Genomic DNA, 21,175 nt, shown 5'->3' with positions numbered 1-21,175 from the left:
TTTTAATTAAGTCAACAATTCATCAATTGTCAAAATTGTTGTTGATAAATGTTCTGTGAATTGACTAATAGATTAATTGATGTTACTGGCATAAAAACATATTTTTGGTGGTAACAGTGTGCTACCAGAAGCAAACTTAATTCAAGAAGTCAAAGTCACAGAAATTATTTTAATTTTTATGACCTGCCTCATCCAATTTAATGGTAAGAAGTTGACTGGCCTGCACATTTTGAGAGTACAGTTTAATTGAGATCAGTTGAAAAGAAATATTAAATGATCATAACAGCAAACTGGCTTCATTGCTAAATGAGAAGGAATAAACGATGGAGTTTTGAGGATAATTAAACCTGCTGCATGTGTTGTGTGAATTTGTCAACTTATGATGACTGAATTCTGTTTGTCTTTGTAGTTGCACACGGACTAAAGATTTCTGCCTGTAGATTCGGTTTCATTCGAGTGTTGTGTTTCTGATGAATGTTTGAGTCTTGATCCTGTTTGTCATGTATGGGCAGGGCAGCTTTAGTTGATTAGCAGTCTATTATACTCCACGTTTCCTCTTTGACCCTGGAGGTTTTAGGTAGCTGTTGGTGGCCTTATTGATGAGAAATCATTATCAGGACGACTCCATTAATAACAATGGAGGAGCAGGAAGGAGAGTGGGTAAAGGAGCTGGAGGCTAATCTCTCTGCAGCAGGTGGAGGCAGGTATAAAATGGATGGAGGACTGTGATTGACATGTGTTTCTGTCGGAGACAAGTGGGTAGCTCAGAGGTCGTTGACCTCATTAACCCTGTCGGGACTTGGGTAGCAGTATACTAAGTTATACGCTTCGTGGACCCCCCTGTTGACATACTTGTGTACTATTGGTCTCAAACTGTTTTGTAATGATTTCAGCAAGACTCTTTCTGTTCCAGTTAAGGGGACTCTTGATTCTACAGCATATTATATTTATATATTATATATTTATATAATATTTTAGACAATAATGTGCTCCCAACTTTCCAGAAATGTCCTTTCTTCTTTCAACATGATGATGCCCCCCGTGCACAAAGCCAGCTCCATTTATTTTTATTAAAAAATAAATAAATAAATTGTTTTCCAGTCTGATGTGGATGAACTTGACTGGTTTGCACAGAGCTCTGACCAACAACTCCATTCAAAACCTTCGGGATGAACTGGAACACAGAACTCCAGCCAGGCTGATCTCACTAATTCTGTTGTGGCTAAATGGGAGCAAATCCCTGCAGCCAGGTTCAACATCTCTCAGAATAGTCAAAGCTGCATATTAATGCCCGTTGTCTCAGAATAACATATGGGTGTAATGTTCATGTGTTTAGATTCTTTCATCGATTATTCACAGACTTTTGACCGTGTAGTGAATACAAAATACTGCTGAGCTACCTGTTATATTAAGTATACACATTGTATATATTATTTATAGCACTTGTACAGTATAATGGAGTGGTGGGTAACACAGTTTCCATAGATTAAAACTGTTTTGTCATAATATGTAATTCCCAAGCATTAAAACAGAAACGTGGTCAACAATCATACTCTGTCATAGTCTGTCAGATTAACAGCACTAATATTAAGTAATTAACTGCAGAATATGTATATGAATGGCTCTATGTGAGCCTGCACTGAGTCTGGATTCTCCTCCAATACAAATAAAGTGAGAAGTTTTTAATGTTTGTTTTAAATTCAAACCTTTCTTTCTTTCTCTCTGGTGAAAAATCATCTTAATTTGTTTTAATGTCATCAAAATCCCCCATAATTGTTCTTAAATTTTTTTTACTGAAAACTTAAAAGCTTCATTCTTTGTAAAGAATCTAAACAAAGAAATGTTAAAGGGCTCACATCAGCACACTGCAAACACACTATTTAAAACTTTACAAGTTTTAACTATAAGAGCTCAGTGAGGTTATGTAGATAGTTGAGACAGGACTATTAAACTCTCAAAGAGGAAAGACATGGGTTATTTTTCTTTCCTTTGTTCAGGTCTTATTAATACATTAGCGGTTTACATGAAGTTATCTCTTAGAGTGATGGATGGTGGGGTTTAAATGCAACCAATACTATTATGTATGATAAGAGCTCTTTAGCTAGACAGTTTCTTGGCCGTGCAGCAAACCGCTTCGGTCTGTTTTGGACGCCGTGAAGACTCAGGAGGTTTTCAGAAAAATCTTTAGGAAGTGTTGTAATCAATCACAACGATTATGTGGCTTCCTTAAAGAGCTCGACGAGCCAGAGAGCGACACAGGCGGCGACCTTCTTATCTGCTGTGAGTGAAGTGTCACGTTTGAAGAAGCAAGCTCAGGCTGAACTTTGACCCCGTTTACTTTTGTGTTTTTCCGAAAGGCCACAGAGCCAAGCGTGCTCAGTCAAATTGAATATCCTCCTCCAGACATCAGGGAGCACTCCTTCATCCTCCTACTTCTGTCTCTTCCACTCTCATTTATACTTCTCTCACTGTTATTTTCCTCTAGCTGACACCATAACTAATAACTGTCCATGGGTTCAATCCAGTTTTGCAGGATTTAGTTGTGTTTCACATTTAACTTGTATAGTTTTCTGACACAGAAGCATTTTTCAGGCAAATCACCTCAAGCTTGTCAATCTTTTCTTAGCACTGATATTATAAATGTGCTTTTTATGTGGTTTATGGAGACCACAGGGCTTTCTTTTATCATATAACTGGAGGCTCTTATGTTCATAATCACGCCATAAAATGATATTCAAGTGTTTCTTCAATTCACATGAATGTCCTTGTTGAATTTTCAGATTAACTTTTGAATCGGAGGCGTTGTGTGATGCGAATAAATGGCAATCTTAGATGTGAAAGCAACCAAAGAGCAACCTGGCAGTTTTTGAGAGCAAGCAAGTGAAAAAGAACAAACTGGCTCGATTTTCATAGAGGAAAATTGTTTTAGTTCTCAAATGTGGAACATCTTGTGTCATCTGTGAATTTTGTAATTAACTACACAACCAGAGCATGACAGCAAGATTTAAAACGGAGAGTCTGGCTGGTGTTAGCTCAAGAAAACCTGCAATTCATGATGAAAAGTGAAAATGAATGTTAAGTTGCAGAATTGCAGTATTATAATCCTAAAATGGAGACGGATAAATGTGATCAACAATCATGGTTTTGAGCAAATATCTTCAAGTTAATTTTTTGCTGTGATGTTGCAGCCGTAGGTGAGGAGAAGTGAAAGCACTGAGGTTTTTATGAAGGATCACAGACGTTTCTTCATCCAGCAGATATTTGTGCAGCCACAGACCTCGGTTTTGTGTCAGCTCCAATGTCATGGCGGATTTGAGAATGTGCTCCTGCCCTCCTCGAGCGCATTAGCATTTCTCCTCTCCCCCACTCTTTTCCCTCCACAGTCTTCCCTCTGATGTCACGCCGAAGCTCAGACATGTTAACACGAACCCTCATGCTAACACAGCTCAGTCCGTCACTGGAGACTATTCTTTTACCTGCTGCCAGAGCGCAAGAAGACTTTTTCATTTTCACTGTCTCCGTTTACAATAGATCAGAGGCTCTCTGCTGCACGGCTGAACTCCTGAACTCCTGTATACATTACTAATGAACCTCTGGATTGTTATACAGTCATATGTTAACAGGAAAGACAGAGGCCCTCTTTCTCGTGTGTGTGTGTGTGTGTGTGTACCTATGCAGCACTATCATGAAGGTTTCTTGGCCCAGGCCTGCTCTAATTGATAGGGGCTGCTGGTATTTACTTACATTCTCAGGGTGGATTAAATCTCAAAGGAAAAGGGAGGAGATGGAGGTTGTTTTTCTCCTGGCTTTGTTTTAATATGCATGCTTTTGTGTATGCATATACTGTATATTTACTGTGTGTGTGTGTGTGTGTGTGTGTGTGTATTTGCTGGGTGTTTTGTCATCCCATGTGGTTCTGCGTTCGTCCTTTCTCCATGACGAGAACTGTCGAATCGTGTAAAGCTGCATGACGTCCAGGCACCACAGAGCACCAAATCTAATCACCAGCTACACTGTAATGTATGTGCTGCTCTGCTGGCTTAAGTTAATGTGTGTGTGTGTGTGTGTGTGTGTGTTTGTATGTGTGTATGTTTGTTTGTTTGTGTATGTATAGGGGAACAGAGACTTATTTACAGAACACAGTCAATAGTAAATATCATTATCTCTGTAGCTAGTTTTTCATTTTGTTCAGTGGTTTTGATATGGAGTCTGCTCGCAATGCTCCAGTGTCTCAGAGCAAAGCTGAGATCTTATAGATGAAGCTGTGGAAGAGCTTTAAAGGTGGGATTGGACCAGTGACTACCAAAGAATGACTGCAGGCTACAGAAGAGTAAATACAAGCCATAAGCAACAGACCAGATTCAAAGTTTTCTAGAAGAAGACTGAAGGCAACACACTCTACCAGCCTTGCTCCAACTCATGTTTGTTAAAATTACTGAATCTGTGGTCTTCAAATCTCCCAATCACAAAAATTAAAAACCGCCAATGAATAGACGTCAAAAACAGACGGACAATTTTCAGCGCTCTTTTCTAAATGAAAACTACTTTTTAAGTATTAATTGATGGAAGCAATGTCTTGAATTGATAGTCAGCTGCCTTAACAATAGACTATCGGTTAATCATTAATAATATATGTAATAAGTTGGACGTTTTTTCACTAGAAAACTGTTTTCATCTTGACATGATGTATGTTCAATGCTGCATCAGAGGGGACTACATTAGGCGTTAACTTGCACAGATGAAGTAAACACCAAGTTACTTGAATGATAAACTAAAAACACAAATAATGACTTCAATCTGATTTGAATATATTTAATAATCAAATATCTGCAATTTGTAACAAGATACTTGATGTATTGATGTATCCATCTCTGATTGTCGGTTAATACATTTTTAATCGGTTTACTTCTTATCGGCGTTTAATCAATTAATGATTAATCATTGACATCCATAGTGTACACTGTAAATTTTCTGCTTACTCAGGCGATCAGATAGAGAACTTGCTTGAGGTACTGGTAAAACAATGAAATATCATCTAGTAAGTCCGATCTGAGTTTGAAGGCTTATCCGATGCCAAAACACTGTACAGGGGTTAATAATATGAAGAAGGATTTAATTGCTCTAGAAAGTTATCACAGTAACAATAAGAATGCAAGTTTGGAGTGATGGTGTTCAGATTAAGTCATTTACTAAGATTTATGCTTGTATGTATGTGATTGGCAGTGAAAGCAGTGCCTAGCTGTATGAGGTCCCATTGCTCATGGCAAGAGTTGAAATAGGTTAATTCAAATGAATGAGTGTGTTCAGGCAAAGCTGTTTGAAACCATGTCAGAATCAGGTCTTGAGCAGCCTCTTCTTGCCCCACAGCAACCAATTCTTCCAGTTTTGCAGAGGCTGAGGCAACACTTAGGGGAGGGAGTCAGGATGCAGCAAGTATGCAGCTGCTGTGGACAAGTCCTGATCACAGATGGTGGTTAGGCTAGAGATAGTGGCAACAGACACAGTTATGTTCTGTGATATGGAGAAACAGTTTGTCAATTTGATGTAGCCATGCTGTTATTACTGAGGTATCTATCCCTTTAATGCCTTGGGTTGTATCAGGTCTTTATGGTCAGAGTTGTAAATTAGTGAGTGTGACTAGATTGTGGCTATAGATGTAATAATTAGAAGATTGAAAGAAAATTAATTGCCAACTAGTTTTGATAATCAGTCAATCCTTTTACTATTTTTTCAAGCAAAAATGTCAAACATTTGCTGGTTCCAGCTTCAGAAATGTAAAGATTTGCTGCTTTTTCTTTGTCATTCTTTGTCATTTATGATGGTAAATGAAAGGTCTGTGGATTTTGGACTGTTAGTTAGACAAAAGAAACAATTTGAAGACATCACTTTGAGCTCAGGGAAATTGTGACTGGCATTTTCACAATTTTTTGACACTTTATAGACTAAATGATTAGGGCCCAGTCGATTAATCTTCACAATATTTGGCAGATTCATTGATAAAGAAAATAATCTTAGGTTAGCAGTTTCTCAGATATTTATCTCATCAGACAGGCCAAAACATTCACACCTGGTTATTTTGTCCATAAACAGACTTAAATGGATTTTTCAGAACTTTTACTATAAATCATAATAAAAATTTGAATGACAAAAAAACGAACAATTTCGAATTGATGAATGAATTACCATTTCAGATCCACATGCCTTTCATAAAAAGGCACAAGTGCTCACTGAATAGTTTGATTAAAATTATGTGAGTCATTTGCTGTGGTCTCCACAGTCACCAGATCTCTGCCTAGTTGAACAGCTATGGGAGTTTTTGGAGTGATGTGTTAGATGGTGCTCTCCAACACAATTCTGACACCACATGAGGGAATATCTTGAGCAGAAATGGAGTACAAAGAGGAGATGGATGTCTGACAAGGAGCATTGAAGCTGTTCTGGCAGCTCATGGTGAACAAATTCCTCTCTAAAACACCTAATCTTTTCTTCGTCACCCATTTGTTTATCATGATTGAGGATTTTATCAAATTTGCCCGCCCTGACTACATACTTCTGACCATAGACAGTGACTGCAGATGGCGGCTGGACTACAGACTGCATACAGTGACGACACGCTACAGATGGTGACCAGCTTGTCCACTGTTGTCCCACAACTAACAAGACCGTGCAGATGACAGTTCAACTCAAAAACAGAACAACAACAGATTCCAGGCTGTTTGTGAAGCCTAATATTCTGCTCAACATGCCCTAGAAATTGGGAAACAGGAAAATTGCTTCCCAAATGAGAAGTCCTCAAATAAGCTTTTCTTTCGTGCCGAGGTGCCCATTTTGTCCATCTCTATTAATGACGTCTTGTCCAGTGTGAAAGCTTTTGATTCCATCTTCCTCTGTGGCTGTTTTTTATGCCATGTTTGCTCACACATGCAAGTTGACTCTGCATGTGTGTGTAAGAGTGTGTGTGTGTGTGTGCTTGTCAGGTTGGAGATTGCAGCGTTGATTATGTGTCTGATGTTGTCGACAGAGTGACATCCCTTCTAATGAAATAATGGTCTAGTGGCAGAGTGCTGGAAGATTGCACATTGTAGACTTCAATTACAGACAAGATGATTTTTTTCCTCTTTCCTTTCAGTCAGAAAAAGTACAGGTTTTTCTTCCTTTTTAACAGACGTGATCACATCGAACAAAAAGGCTGAAGAAAAGGCTTTTTCTGCCAGACTTGGGTCTAAGTGTTTTTTCTTTAGATAATGGGTAGGAAGGACATGGCATGCCTTAATTCACCGTCTCTTTAGCCAATCTGATGCCACAAAACAGCCATTGCCCTCCTTGTGTGCACAAATCAGCCCGAGCGCTAGTTGTTTTCCAGCCCAAACTACACATTTTGAACTGTTGTTATGTCTCCTCTTTTCTTTGAGATGCATTTTGCTCTCCTGCATTCATTATTCTGTGGACCATGTAATTTATTTTGCACAACAAATGATCTTTTTAATGTTCCAGTCTTCAGCTGTGCCCCTTCTGCTATCTGGTATGAAATTAGCATACATTTCCTAAAAATATGCTTCTGGATCGAGTGCACCTTTTTAAAATATCACAAAGAGGAAAAAGGACACGTTCTTTGAATTGCAGCTCTTTTTAAAGAGAATAATGTTCAAAATTATAAAATGACTAAATAAAACTAAGGGCAGGCATCTCATGAATAAGTTAACATTGAATCAAACATACTTATCTGATGGCAGTGTCATGAACAGGTAAGAAATCAGTTTCAGTGTAAAGCTGTGCAGTTGGAGCTGTCTCATAGGGATCATGACAAAAGCGCTAAAGGCATTCTTTACACATAGTAAAATGTTTGAAAATGACCTCAAGGGCTGAAAATATTCACAAACTGTGTCAAGAGAAACTGAGGGTGAATACTTCAAATTCTTGCATCTCAGATATAAACTGCCTGGCCAAAAAAAAAAAGGCCCCACCTGGATTTAACCAAGCAAATAGGTAAGATCCTTCCATTGGATAATTACTGCAGTGATTAAAATGTTTCAGCCGGCAACAAGTTATTTAACCTTAACTGATGCAGTGAGTAGCTTCTCATTCCTTAAACAACCATGTCGGAAGACATATCCTGTGGTCTGGAAAAGATCTAACTCTGTTTCAGAAGGGTCAAATGATTGGCCTGCATCAAGCAAAGAAAACAATTAAGGAGATTACTGAAACTTCTAAAATTTGGTTAAGAACTGTTCAACGCATTATTAAAACCTGGAAGGATAGTGGTGAACCATCATCTTCGAGGAAGAAATGTGGTCGGAAAAAAATCTTGATCTTGATCGGCGGTCACTTAAAAGTTTGGTGAAATCAAATCGTAAAAAAATCAACAGTAGAAGCCACAGCCATGTTTAATAATGAACGTAAGAGCATTTCCACACACACAACGCAAAGAGAACTCAAGGGACTGAGACTAAACAGCTGTGTAGCCTTAAGAAACCACTTATCAGTGAGGATAATCAGGACAAAAAGGCTTTACCCTGATCCAGAGTGATGGGGAAACAGGGTAAGAAGAGAGGCGGATGAAGTGATGCACCCATCATGCCTAGTGTCTACAGTAGAAGCCTGTGGGGGCAGTGTTATGATCTGGGGTTGCTTCAGTTGGTCAGGTCCGGGTTCAGCAACGTTATGTGCCCAAAAAATGAGTTCAGCTGACTTCCTGAATATACTGAATGACCAGGTTTTTCCATCAATGGATTTATTCTTCCCTGATGGCTCGGATATATTCCAAGACGACAATGCCACGATTCATCAGGCTTGAGGCTTTTACAATTTTACTGTATCATTTAGTAATTCATATTGTATGTGGTTGCAATTTTAAATGAAAACAAAGATTACTTAAACATAACTTGATAGTCACTGCAGTTTTTAGAGCAGCATGTTGTGAGAGAAGTCTTTCCAGACAGATAATCTTCTCGCTGGGCAGGTGATTGACAGATTAGAGCAAAGCAAAATGTAGCACTGATGTGAAAACAGTTCATTCAACACAATATAACAGGTGTAAATCATTGGTTATCTTGGTATGTGGGAGCTGTTGTTAATATTCATTCAAAGAATTAACAACAGCACACGTCTTCTTTTGAGGGACAGAAATAAACCCTGGAAAGGAAAGAAGAGAGACGACCTGCACCACCAACACACACAATGTTACCTACAGAGCAGTTAAACAAAGTCACTGACATAAATCTCCATCCATGCATGATGTACTGATATAACGGTTTTCTTTTTGTTTTGTTTTTTTTGTTTTTTAAATAGTTCATTTTTGCAAACTTTGTTGAAAGTGACAGATGAGTCAGACAGGCAGTGTCAGAATCAGAGAGGATGGGGGTGCGATTCAACATCCCCATCCGGACACTAATCCAGCAATGTAGCGACTGTATGGGGTACATCTTAACCCCACGGCTCCCAAGATGCCCCATATAACAGTTTTCAATGAAGAAATGGTCAAATTCACGTATAATTAAACAAAATTTAGAGTTTACAGTTTAGATATCAGTACCTGTTCAAGTTATTTAAACTTATTAACTTCTTCACATTCATGCATAACTCTACATCTTTAATTTTCTGTTTTTCTATTCCTGCCTCTTGACACTTATAGTTCTTGCTTTTATCTTTCTTTATATTTTATCATACTATTTTTATGCAGCAATAAACTAAAGAAAATTCCTTGTATGGGAAACTACACAAAATTCTGATTCTAACTCAAAGGTCAACCAATTAGCCCACAGTCTGGAAAAATCTTTAACCTGTCAGACTGTAATGAATCAAAATAAATATATCTGAATTAAGAAGCCACCACCGATGAATCATGAAATACTTGTTACTGTTTCATTCCTGAGATAAATGTGATAGTTTCTTATGTTAGTACTCATTGTTCAGTCCCACTCTCAATACCTCTTTCTCTCTCTGTCTTTTTCAGGGTGGACCCCATTCCTTATGACACACCCAAGCCAGCGGGACACACCAGGTTTGTGTGTGTTTCAGATACACACTCGCGTACAGACGGCATCCAGATGCCCTATGGCGACGTACTGCTGCACATGGGTGACTTCACCGAGCTGGGCCTGCCCTCTGAGGTTAAGAAGTTCAACGACTGGCTAGGTACAAAGCTGCTTAAAACACACATTCAGCTGCACACCATTGCATTGTTTTCACACTCGCACAAGACTGACATGCACAAGCTTCCATGAGCAGGGTGAGCAGCAAAAGACACGAGACATGTCACACGCATAACCAGTAACTGGACCACACAGTGAACCCCCTCCACCTCCCCTGCAGACCCCACAACTGCTGTGCTAAAGTGTCCAGTTTAACCCTTCTGACCTAACACCCTGGCTCAGTTAACCTTTGACCTCTCCCTCTGGCCCCATGCTGTGGGTGGGAGCACTTGGCTGTGTGTACGTGCGCGTATGTGTGGTGTCTGTCCCAGCAGCCAGTGTTTCATCTCTAGACCCTCCAGGCGAGAGCTGAAGTGACTCTGAAGCATTTTTGTCCCCTAATGTAGTCATGTTTCACACTCAGACACATAAACCAAAAAACACACACACATTGTCTGACATTCCCTCCTAGCAATTGCATAAATCAATAAGCGCCACCCACCACACTGGCTTTCAACTTCTTCTTTGACTATGTCTCAATCGTTTGTATTTGTCTGTTTATCAGCACTTGACAGGTGAGACAAAACTACCTCCTGAAGTTTAATGTGAACAAATTCAATAAATATAGATAATAAATAAATAAATAAATAAATTGAAGTGAGGACACGTCTGCGCAAGTTGCAAATGTTTAAAACTGGAGGGAAAATTTGTGTGTATCCCAAAGCCGCATGACTCCAGTTCATGAATATACAGAGACAAGAGTGAAAAAATGCTTGAGGAAATTACCAAAAGAACTGGAGTTCCTTGTGAGTTTTAAAATCAGACAGAAGCTGAGCTGTCATGCAAACGAAGAGGCACCCTTCTCACACAAAACTGGTATGCACAATGCTAGCTAGTTCTAGCTAATGTCATTACCTGGCTATTTGGGGTGAATAAACATGGACTGCGATAAAACAATCCAGCAGCTGAAGAAAAATTCACTTTATGTGAAAAAGAGGATGAGAGGGAGGAGAAACTACAAGAAACAGGAAGTGGTTTGATGTTAAAAAGCATGGAGGGATTGAAATTGGCAGTGATGTTTATTGTTTACCTTCAAAATCCAGATTCAGCTCGACACATGACGTACTTTTCTACTGGAAGGGAAGTATAGCTTTGTAGTAAAAATGCTTCTCATTGAACCATGATTTAAAACTAAGTTTGTTAGACTGAGTAATTACAGGGTGAAAAGTCTCAAAGAAAACTCTTGACTTTTTGAACAGCCTGACCTTTTTTCTTTGTTAGAGAGGGAACCTTTAGCTTAGCTTGTGAGAGTGTGAACCCCCTAAAGTGGTACTCCTCTCAAAATCCATGTTTTGAGTATCAAACTCTCAGCCCCTGCAGAGCTGAAAGGTGGCTGTCAAGGTTTTGCCTCTCCAAAGATGTCAGTCGCTGCAGTGAGTCTGGTTTCATAGAAGTTGCACTGGATTCTGAAATGGCTTGAAAGATTGCCCTCCTGTCGTCCTTTTAAAGTTACAGATTTGATATCATATTTGACTTCCATTGAAAATTTAAATCTAAAAAACAGAAATTGGCAAAAACAATTAGACAATTTAGATATTTCAAATGTACTCCTTTTAATTAGCATACATCTAAACTGTGTTTTGTTTTGTTTGTTGATGTGACTGTAATTTTGAACTAGTTTGTATGTATTTGATGTTCTGAATACGAAAAAAAACAAAACAGTTACTATGGATTCCAGCAGTGATCCAGTTTTTACAACACAAAAAAACAAAGCTAGCTAGCTTTATTAATCCACACGGGAAATTTTACGGTTGCAGTAGCAATTCATCATCAAAATCATACAACACACAATAACACTCGATATAAAAAAACAAACGGACACAAGAATGGTAAAAATAACCCTATATTTACCAATATATACATACATACTCCTACCATACTGTGAGATTAAAAGGGGACAGATAGAATAAATATAATAAAATATGAATATAAATCTATGTGTAAAATAAAAAACAAGCATTTGTTTTAGCTACAAAACATCTTAGTTCTCATGCACAGTTGTATGAAACTTGCTGCCACTTATTTCATATAAATGTGAAAACAAAATTTATATGACCGCCAGGGTTTCAACCCTTCAGAGTTGAAGTCGTTGAATCTCCTCTACCTCCCTATGTGATTGGTTGTCTCTAGCTGCAACCTTTATCTTCTCTGGAATGAGTTTTCAAAAGACAGTTATGCAAAATGCTGGCTTAATGTGAATGGAAAACCCCCCCAAAAAAGACAGAAAAACATGTTATAAAACTTGATCCCGGCCCGTTGACACGATTGAAGACAAACATGGGTATGAATGTGTTTGGATGTTAGGTACAATAACACTCACAACTCCAGGTTTGCAGTTGCAATGATTAAACATACTCAACCGTTCTCTTTGGTTGTTTCGTTGTCAGTTGTCTCTGCACCTTAAAAATCTTTCAAAGTTTCAGTTTTATGAATTGTGGCTGTGGTTTGTTGTCGGTCAGCCACAGTAGTGAACCCACTCTGCCAAGCTGAATCTTTAAACTACTGCCAGGTGCTGTGCCCTAATTCTACTGAAACAGAAACACACAGGCTGAACACTCTCACACACATGCAGGCATGCCCTATTTCTTTCCCGCTCTGTTTTCTGCTGCGTCACCGCCGATAGAGCACCTGGCACCACCAGGAGGACGCATTGTTCAGCTTTTCTATCAAACTCCTCCATCCATCAGCGCTGACATCTACGTCAAGTGTGTGTATATCTGTGTGTGTGTGTGTCGTTACTTTGTTAAGCCAGAGTGAAAATGGTAATATCGGCTGTTATTGGGAATCGATGCAGAGCAAAGTGGAAAATGGTTCAGTGCAGTTGGGAGCTCCCTGCCTGTTAATGTCCTGTTGAAGGTCTGTGTGGAGCTGTCGTGATGGGAGGGTAGAAAATTAAAACTAAAATATTAAAACCACTTTTAGGAAATGGTTGGAGAGGAGATTTTATGTATTAAGTTGAGGAAAAAAGTCATAAAATTGAGATTAAAGTTGTAATTTCACCAGAAAGGTCATAACATCATAAGAATAGTTAGAATGTAGAAGTTACATGGTCTTATTTTATTACTGATATTGGTCAATTTTAAAGATAAACTGGTCTATCTTTTATCACATATCCATATAGGTTAAATCCTTCTAAAGATGTTATTTCTGTAAAAGTTATTTCTGCAAAAGTTAGTACTTATTTCAGATGTTGAGGTGTAGAAGCTTTTAAGTCGGTGAAAACATTACCTTTTAGTCTATATCTTTTATGTCTGCTGTTTGAAGCACAGACAGCTCTCAACAGTCTGCAGGCTGAGAAAATGTAGCTTATTTATGTTGCCTTTACAGTGTAGATGTGAGCTTTACATACTGAATGGGCTCTAATAAAGTGAATGTGAAAGGTTTGATTTTCCCTCCAAGGCCGCTTTTTGTCTGTTGATGAAGGTAGGGAGAGTGAGTCAGACATGGAGGAGGGTGAGAATCAGCAACGTGACACAAGTCGCATGGAAAAATGGCATTTTGAAGACACATTAGTTCAATAATTTAATGTTTTTCTAGTTGAAAGAGGAGGATTGCACAGCGTGAAGTGGCTGCTCAGACATGCTTAAAACTTAAACGTGCATTTCAGGTAAAACTGTTCTGAAAAACTTGGCATGGTCTTCTTTTGATTCTGTGCTTGTAGTTGCTACATATTTTCTGTCAAAAAGGGTTTTCATTTATATGGTCGCCCTCTGGTCCAACTGAAGTATTCTGTAAATTTACATTGTTTTGGGCATTAAATGTTTGCTACATGAGTATATGGAGAAGTGGCTCTTGTTACAACTCCACTGCAAGTTATATTAAACTCTCGTGTTGGGTTAAGTTACAAGAACCACTTCCACATTATAAGAATCTGGGGATTTTTTTTAAGGAACATACTATAATCTTCATTTAGCATTTCCTGAAAGCAAAGCTGTAATTATCACTGGAGGGACAACAGAATCCAAAGAGTTTTAACCTTGGGTTGGATGAGGTTGTTATTGTAGATTTAAAGCATCTGTAAACTGAGCGGTGTGTTTGTGCTCCTCTACTCCTCCCTCTTGGCCTCCTCCGTCTGCTCCTCTCAGACTCTGGAGGAGGCAGCAGTTTGTTCGGGCCATCGACTGATGTTTGGCCTGTAGAGGGAAATCATTGGAGATCAATGCAGAGGAACGAGCTTTTCCTGACCCAGCCTGTCTGATGGGAGAGCACCAGCTCTGATCTGCTGCTTTGAGCTGCTCCCAGATGCCTCAGTAGCTTATATATGTTTGTGTCTATGCTCAGATGTGTAATGTGTAAAGATGGGAGAAGATGATGTGTTCAACAATGAGCACTAACCGTAGACGGGTTTGCTCACTTCCTGTTTAACAACAGTGGAGATGGTTCGAGACATTATTTTCAATGCTTCATTAAACATTCGAGGAGTTAAACATAAATAAAATAAAGATTGTGCAAGTATCACAATCCAATCACACAACCCCTTCTCCTTACATACACTGCCAAAATGATACATGATGATTTCTTATGATTTATACACCGAAATTTGACATGAAAATTATCCTTAATTGTGATGACTGCATCACTGGAGAAAGCTGTAAACTTAACATTTACATATCATCACCTTTATAAAGTTGTGAAGATAAACAGTAGCCCGAATACAGTAGAGCTAAAGATGACTCTATTAGTTGCTCATAAGAAAAAATTATTGTTGCCCTCGTATAAATGATAAAATGTCTGGTTGGACAAAACAAGTTTAGTTGGCATGGAAACTAAACTTCGGCATTTTTTGTACTATTTACTGTCATTTTATAGACAAAACTATGTATTAAATAATTGAGAAAATGATGTCAGATTAATTGATAGTTATAGTATTTGTTAGTTGTAGCTTATACGAACACTTAAACAGCAAGTCATGGTTCTGGCCACCTGGCGAACGGTAGTTCACTTTTCACTTTCCTTTTGCTTTTGTTGTTTTATCCTCAAACTACTGCTGGAAGTACAAACGACCGCAATGGCTTGAAACAACCAGAACAGGAAAGTTGCATTTTGTTAAACCAAAACAGAAACCTGAAAGATGCTAAAATGCTCCATTGATTCATGTTCACTTTATTGCCTTTTCCTTGAGAGCATATGCGAACAAAATCGTTTGCACAAGCTCCAGTGTGCATCAGTGCATTCAACTGTAATAAATATCTGTATAAAAAGTTAAAAACAAGCTAAAAGACACAACCTCAGTCAGAGCTGAAAGGCTTGTTTTATAAAACTAGTGCATATTTGCAGCTTCTGCAATAACTGGACATGTTGATTTAGATCTTGGATCATATTTCCTCAAAGATTAATTTGAGGAGATGAGAGAGGAGAATTGGGGGAGGTGACCATTTAATTTTCTTAGATATTCACCTCTTTAATTCAGGGGATGCAGTGTTCAATATGATTTTTCATTAAACTCTTGTTTACTCATTTTGAAAATAGTGTATTTTTATTATCGTCTTGTAAAAATCACTGTGTGCAGATGTTTTTGTCTTCTTTGAAGTCTGCCTTCTTGAGAGGAATGACAAAACATTTCTCTGCACACATTGTTCCTGTACCTTACAGAGATTTCATTTTGATTTTCATTCTGTCTTTCATGCCCCCTGTTTGTGGGCGAAGAATAAAAAATAAATCTAGGTGTATCACTCCTCCAACCCTCTGTGAGATGTATCACGGTGGCAATAAAAAGCAGTCGAAATTCCCAGTAGAGTAATGGAGATGGAGTTGTTGGATGGTAATTAGGTTTTTTCCCCACCTTTTCCCTGCATGGTGGTGGCGGAGAGGATGATTCGCTTTTGTGTGTGTGTGTGTGTGTGTGTGTGTGTGTGTGTGTGTGTGTGTGTGTGTGTGTGTGTGTGTGTGTGTGTGTGTGTGTGTGTGTGTGTGTGTGTGTGTGTGTGTGTGTGTGTGTGTGTGTGTGTGTGTGTGTGTGTGTGTGTGTGTGTGTGTGTGTGTGTAAATGGATGTGTGATCCAGTTAGAGTGCTAGGGGACTGAGAGACTGTATTCTCATATAAGGTTAGACTGGAATTTATGATCCTGAGACGCGACAAGAGCTAATTTAGAGTAGCAGGAATGAAACCTATAGACCGGGGGAACCATGATTCTTTCATTTTCAGCATTAGAGAACACACACACTCACTCTCTCTTGCTCGCTCGCACACACACACACACACACACACACACACACACACACCTTAGACTGATGCGGGGGGAAATTTTATTTATCTGCATCAAGCCAAAGTATCTTGACTGAATTTATATTCTTTTCAGTTTCTATTAGTTTTGTTTCCAATTCTGAACTTCAGCGCAGCACAATTGAGCATCGTGCTCACATCTTATCTTACCATTATGAGTCAAAAGTATTTTCATTCAACAAATAAGTTTTATTGCATTGTTTATTCAACATTTAATTCAATTTTGCCCTCTTGGATTGCATCATAACCTTCTGCTGTTACTGGCCAAGAGCCGTATGGAGCACAGGAACAAAAGGTGGATGTAGGCATCCTGCTTGTGGAGCTGTGCAGTAATCCTGCAATGCATGTAAAATGATTTCTGTTTTTTTTACAGTTCTGGCAATCACTTCAGCAGCTATATTTCAACATTTAGCAAAGGATATGTTTAATCTATACATCCAAACTTAAGCTCATTTAAGTCAGAATGTTGTTACACCTGCAAATCACCAAAACCAGCTCATCAACTGATCGGACGGTAAACTCAACCTTCAAAAAAATAAAGTGAGCATGATTCCTAAGCCTCTGCTTCTTGAGGTCAGTGGCTGTGAAGATTGCGATGTTTATTGATTGATATATTCCATCCGAATACAATGCAGATAAAATGGATTGCAAGCTTATTAGTTTATCATTATGAGCTGCCAAATTAATACAGGCTACCCAGCACTGCACATTCATCCCGAGGACTGTTTTATGATTAAGGTCTCCTTAATCCGTTGGAGGTGGTGATTTCTCACAGCACCACATGGTATCCAAACGATATGACAGTATGTTAAGAAATGATCTTTAATAATCAGGATGAACTCATTAGTAAGTCATTCAGTCATCACTTGTGTCAGTGCCAGCTTCTAAAGTGCTGCTGTCGGTTAAAAAACGATTTCTGTAGTATTCTGTCTGCAGTTTTTATGCAAACCATAGTAAATTGGGAGTTGAAATAATTATTGATTAGTATTCATTGTTCTCGCAAAACATTCCTCAGTCCAGTTACCAGGATTTAATGCCTTTCTTATGTATTATTTGAAAGTGACCAAACTAAAATTGTGACCTTTTTTCACTGTTTATAGCATTTTATCGACCAAGTAATAGATTGAGAAATGAATCAGCATTTTAATCAATCATAAAAATAACCATTAGTTGCAGGCCTATTATAAATTATATTGTCTTAGTTCAGGCTGCTGTGATTTGCGGTCAGGGGAGCTTCAGCACCCATTCTTCCCTATATGGTTCAGCTAACACTGCACATAAATTACCCTGCAGACAACCTACAGATCAAGTTAGAAAAGACAGGAAGGAAGGAAGACTTGAACAAAATCAACAGGCAGCCTAAAAAACAGAATCCAGGACAGGGAAAAAAAGAAATATAGAGAGAGAAAGCAAGGGTGATGAAGGCCAGACCCTTTGGTTGAGTGCTCAATCGGCTGGAATAAAGTATTAAGTCAGTTTCTTGATGGTGGAGGGGAACCGGGACAAATCACCTTGACAGAGGAGAGCGAAAAAGGGCACAGCAGAAGTTGAAAGATGAGGGGATGAGAATTGTAATGGATGTTCTCCTCTATTTAGTTCAGGTTCATGCTTTTCCCAGCTGCCTGGTGTCTGCAGAGATGGACGGTGGTCTGCTGGGGTCAAGCAGAGCCGTTAGCCATGGTTGTAACCTCTCTGACTGTCTGAATTGAGGGTATTTTTTCCCTCCACTTATCTGAGTTTTCTTTCCAGTCCTGATCTGTGCTCAGGGTTAGGTATACAGGGAGCTACTGAGGGAGTGTATGTTTCATGTACAAAATATTAGGACAGCCTGCTGTTTCTGTAAAAATACACTGACCGGGTAGAAAGTACAACGCTGTTGTGATTTTATAAAATACTGTTCTGCTTTGATGGAGAGCAGAGCTGCACGGGATGGACAAAATACGCTGCAGGTGAAGAATTTGTGAAGTGTAAAGAATAATTTTCAGTGAGGTCAAAATTTCAGTGTACATTCAATAATATCCTATAAAGATTTGCTGACAACATGCAGTAAAAGAAGTACAAGTAAAGATTTAACAAAACTTTTAATCCTCAAACTTTTGTGTATGTCATGTTTCTGCAACAACCTGTATTTTTCAGGCATGCTGAATCACTGCGGAGTAAAGAGTTGGTCTAAATCTTTATTTGTTAAATTTTTGATTAACAGATTGAAACTTTTCTCAGTGTGAATGGGCTTCATTAATTTCTCATTGCAATAATATTAAAAAGGGCATTACATTAAGCAGACACAGGATATTAAAACCTTCGGAAAGAATCTGTGAAAAACTGGTGAACAAATCTGTTTGATAATTTATGGATCAAACGCTGATCTCTTGATTTTTGGCCTCTTAATTTTTTAATTATTCGTTAGGGTGGATTAAAAACCACATCTGATGTGAGAAACCTTATAGATCACAGCTATAGAAAAACAAAGCTTATTGGTTGGTGCCTTAATTAGTTAATTTATGTAACTTTGATATTGTACGTCATCTGGATTATAAAGTTAGCTCCAGTTAAGAACTTTAAGTTGATTCGAGAGTTTTAGTGCTGTCTAAATGGTCTGAAAATTGTCAATATCTTTACATTTCATGCTTAAAAAATTGTTATACCGAAAATCCTGCAAGGCCAGATGAACACCATGCAGTTGCAACATCTTCAGCTCAGTTCAATATCCGTATGAATTCTATCAGAAGAGATACAGACTAGAGCTTCATATGTGGATATCTGACTGCAGCTCACCACCCTCTCCCTGATCTTTTGTCTCTTGTAGGTGGCCTACCGTACGAGTTCAAGGTGGTGATCGCTGGGAACCACGAGCTGACCTTCGATAAGGACTTTATGGCCGAGCTGGTCAAGCAGGATTACTACCGATTCCCCTCAGTCTCCAAACTCAAACCAGAGGACTTTGACAACGTCCAGTCGCTCCTCACAAACTGTGTGTACCTGCAGGACTCAGACGTCACCATAAAGGGATTCCGAATATACGGGGCGCCATGGTAAGTGCACCAACTGTTTTCTTTCTTTCATCCGCCATCCAAAACTACTCTCCTCACTTTCTGTCTTTCATTATAGCTGAGTCACAATTTTGTCTTGTTGTGTTGTGGATCCCTGAGGTGAAGGTGTGCCTTCCCCCTCTGTCAGTGTCTGGCTGTTTTCCAGCTCTCCTCCCTGTAGTAACTCTGTACTCTGCTGTACGCTCTCAGCGAGGGGCCTCTCTTCCATGCAGGGTGCTATTCCCAGCTCGCACATTCCTTTATGAGCTCAGGACCTTCGCCTGCTCCCCAGGCTTACGTTACACCTGTGTTTTGACACAGGGTTAAGTGATACGCGTGTTACCGGGACACTCTGTCAATAGGCTCTCAGGTGTGGAAAGAAAGCAGGGTGGGCGGGTGTGTTTGGTTCAGGAATGGTGTAAGCAGCATGTATTCAACAAACAGAGGCAGGTGGGAGTGTTATTAAAGTGAGAAATGTTGGTGTAGAGAAAGTGCCTGATGGGAGAAAACTCTCCCCGAGACCACTGCTGCATTCATGGATGTACACGTACATCAAAATCTCATACTCCTTGATGTTAGAAATGGTAACCCGTGTTTATGAATTGGTGTCTTTTCAAAATTGATTCCTGGGTTGAACTGTAGGTTCTGTATCTTGAAGCAAGAAGAGTAGTCTACGAAAAACTTTTTTCCACGGATGTTATTGTTTGTAGCAAAACCATTATCCAGGATTTTTACACCTACTATGTCACACACAATTGGTATACTTTCTTTGCACCTTGGAAAAAAGGCAGCTGCACACCATTTTAAGCTTTTACAGCCGCCTGTTTTATATACAATAATCACCTTCAGGCAGGTGAAACATAAAACACACAGAGACTTGAAGAGATACACAGGATACACAAAACATAATAAAAAAGCATGAAACTATTAAGATAAATTTGTCAAACTTGTGTTAAAATCTACTACAAAAGCTCACATAAAGTACAGTTTACATTAAGCATCATGGACTACATCGAGTCGTCCCCATCCTGCCCTGTCAAGGGTTAAACATCATCAACATTGCTATTTGTATTACAGTAAATAGGACTGGAACTTACTTACATCCATAGGTCAATTTAGCTAGTTTTGTTTTTCAGTTAATCATTTAGTTTTAAAATAATGTCAAAAATATTGTCTCGAGATCATAAAGAAATATCTTCAATTGAAATAAGATAAGAACACACAGAATAACACAGAAATTAAATTAACTACCAAAATTGGCATTTTTCCTCTGAATAAATTACCAAAAATGATAAATCAATGATCTCATAATTTCAGCTTGATTCGACAAAAATCCTCATAGAACTAATGTTAGACAGATGCTGGTAGTTTGCCCATACAGTAGTATCCTTGTGATCCCTTTCTTGGTTCCAGGCACCGTTGCTAGATCATTTGATAGACAGAAAGCCCTGTAGTTCAGTCTGAGCTGTTGTCGTCTCACAGTATTTGATCAGTCTTACAGTCTGACCTCAGCCCACCAGCACCGCAGCTGTGTTTTGTTGTGCGACGGTCGAGGCTGGAACTTCCTCCGCCATGCTGCGACTGCCTCTGCTCTCTCTGCGCAGTGGTTCTCACAGGTCTGCTCCAGACTTAAAATAACTATTTAGGTCACACCTTCATCCTTTGGCGGCTATAATTAGCAGGTTTGCAGCCTGGCTTCAGAAGTGGCGTAGGATGGCAGCAGGGGCAGATCC

At 39.0% G+C, this 21,175-nt stretch overlaps 1 protein-coding gene across 2 annotated transcripts in view; it reads left to right on the top strand.

Moving 5' to 3' along the window:
• mpped2a (metallophosphoesterase domain containing 2a) overlaps positions 1-21,175 on the top strand; it is a 70,646-nt gene that overhangs the window by 13,943 nt on the left and 35,528 nt on the right. For both annotated transcript variants that reach the window (XM_073465153.1, XM_073465154.1), the window contains exons 3-4: positions 9,953-10,134; positions 19,220-19,445. In XM_073465153.1, coding sequence (XP_073321254.1) covers positions 9,953-10,134; positions 19,220-19,445 — 408 coding nt within the window. The remainder of the gene's footprint in view (positions 1-9,952; positions 10,135-19,219; positions 19,446-21,175) is intronic.

This window comes from Pagrus major, chromosome 4 (assembly GCF_040436345.1).
Source record: "Pagrus major chromosome 4, Pma_NU_1.0".
NCBI classification, from domain to species: domain Eukaryota; kingdom Metazoa; phylum Chordata; class Actinopteri; order Spariformes; family Sparidae; genus Pagrus; species Pagrus major.
This window is presented reverse-complemented; position numbering and strand designations above follow the sequence as displayed.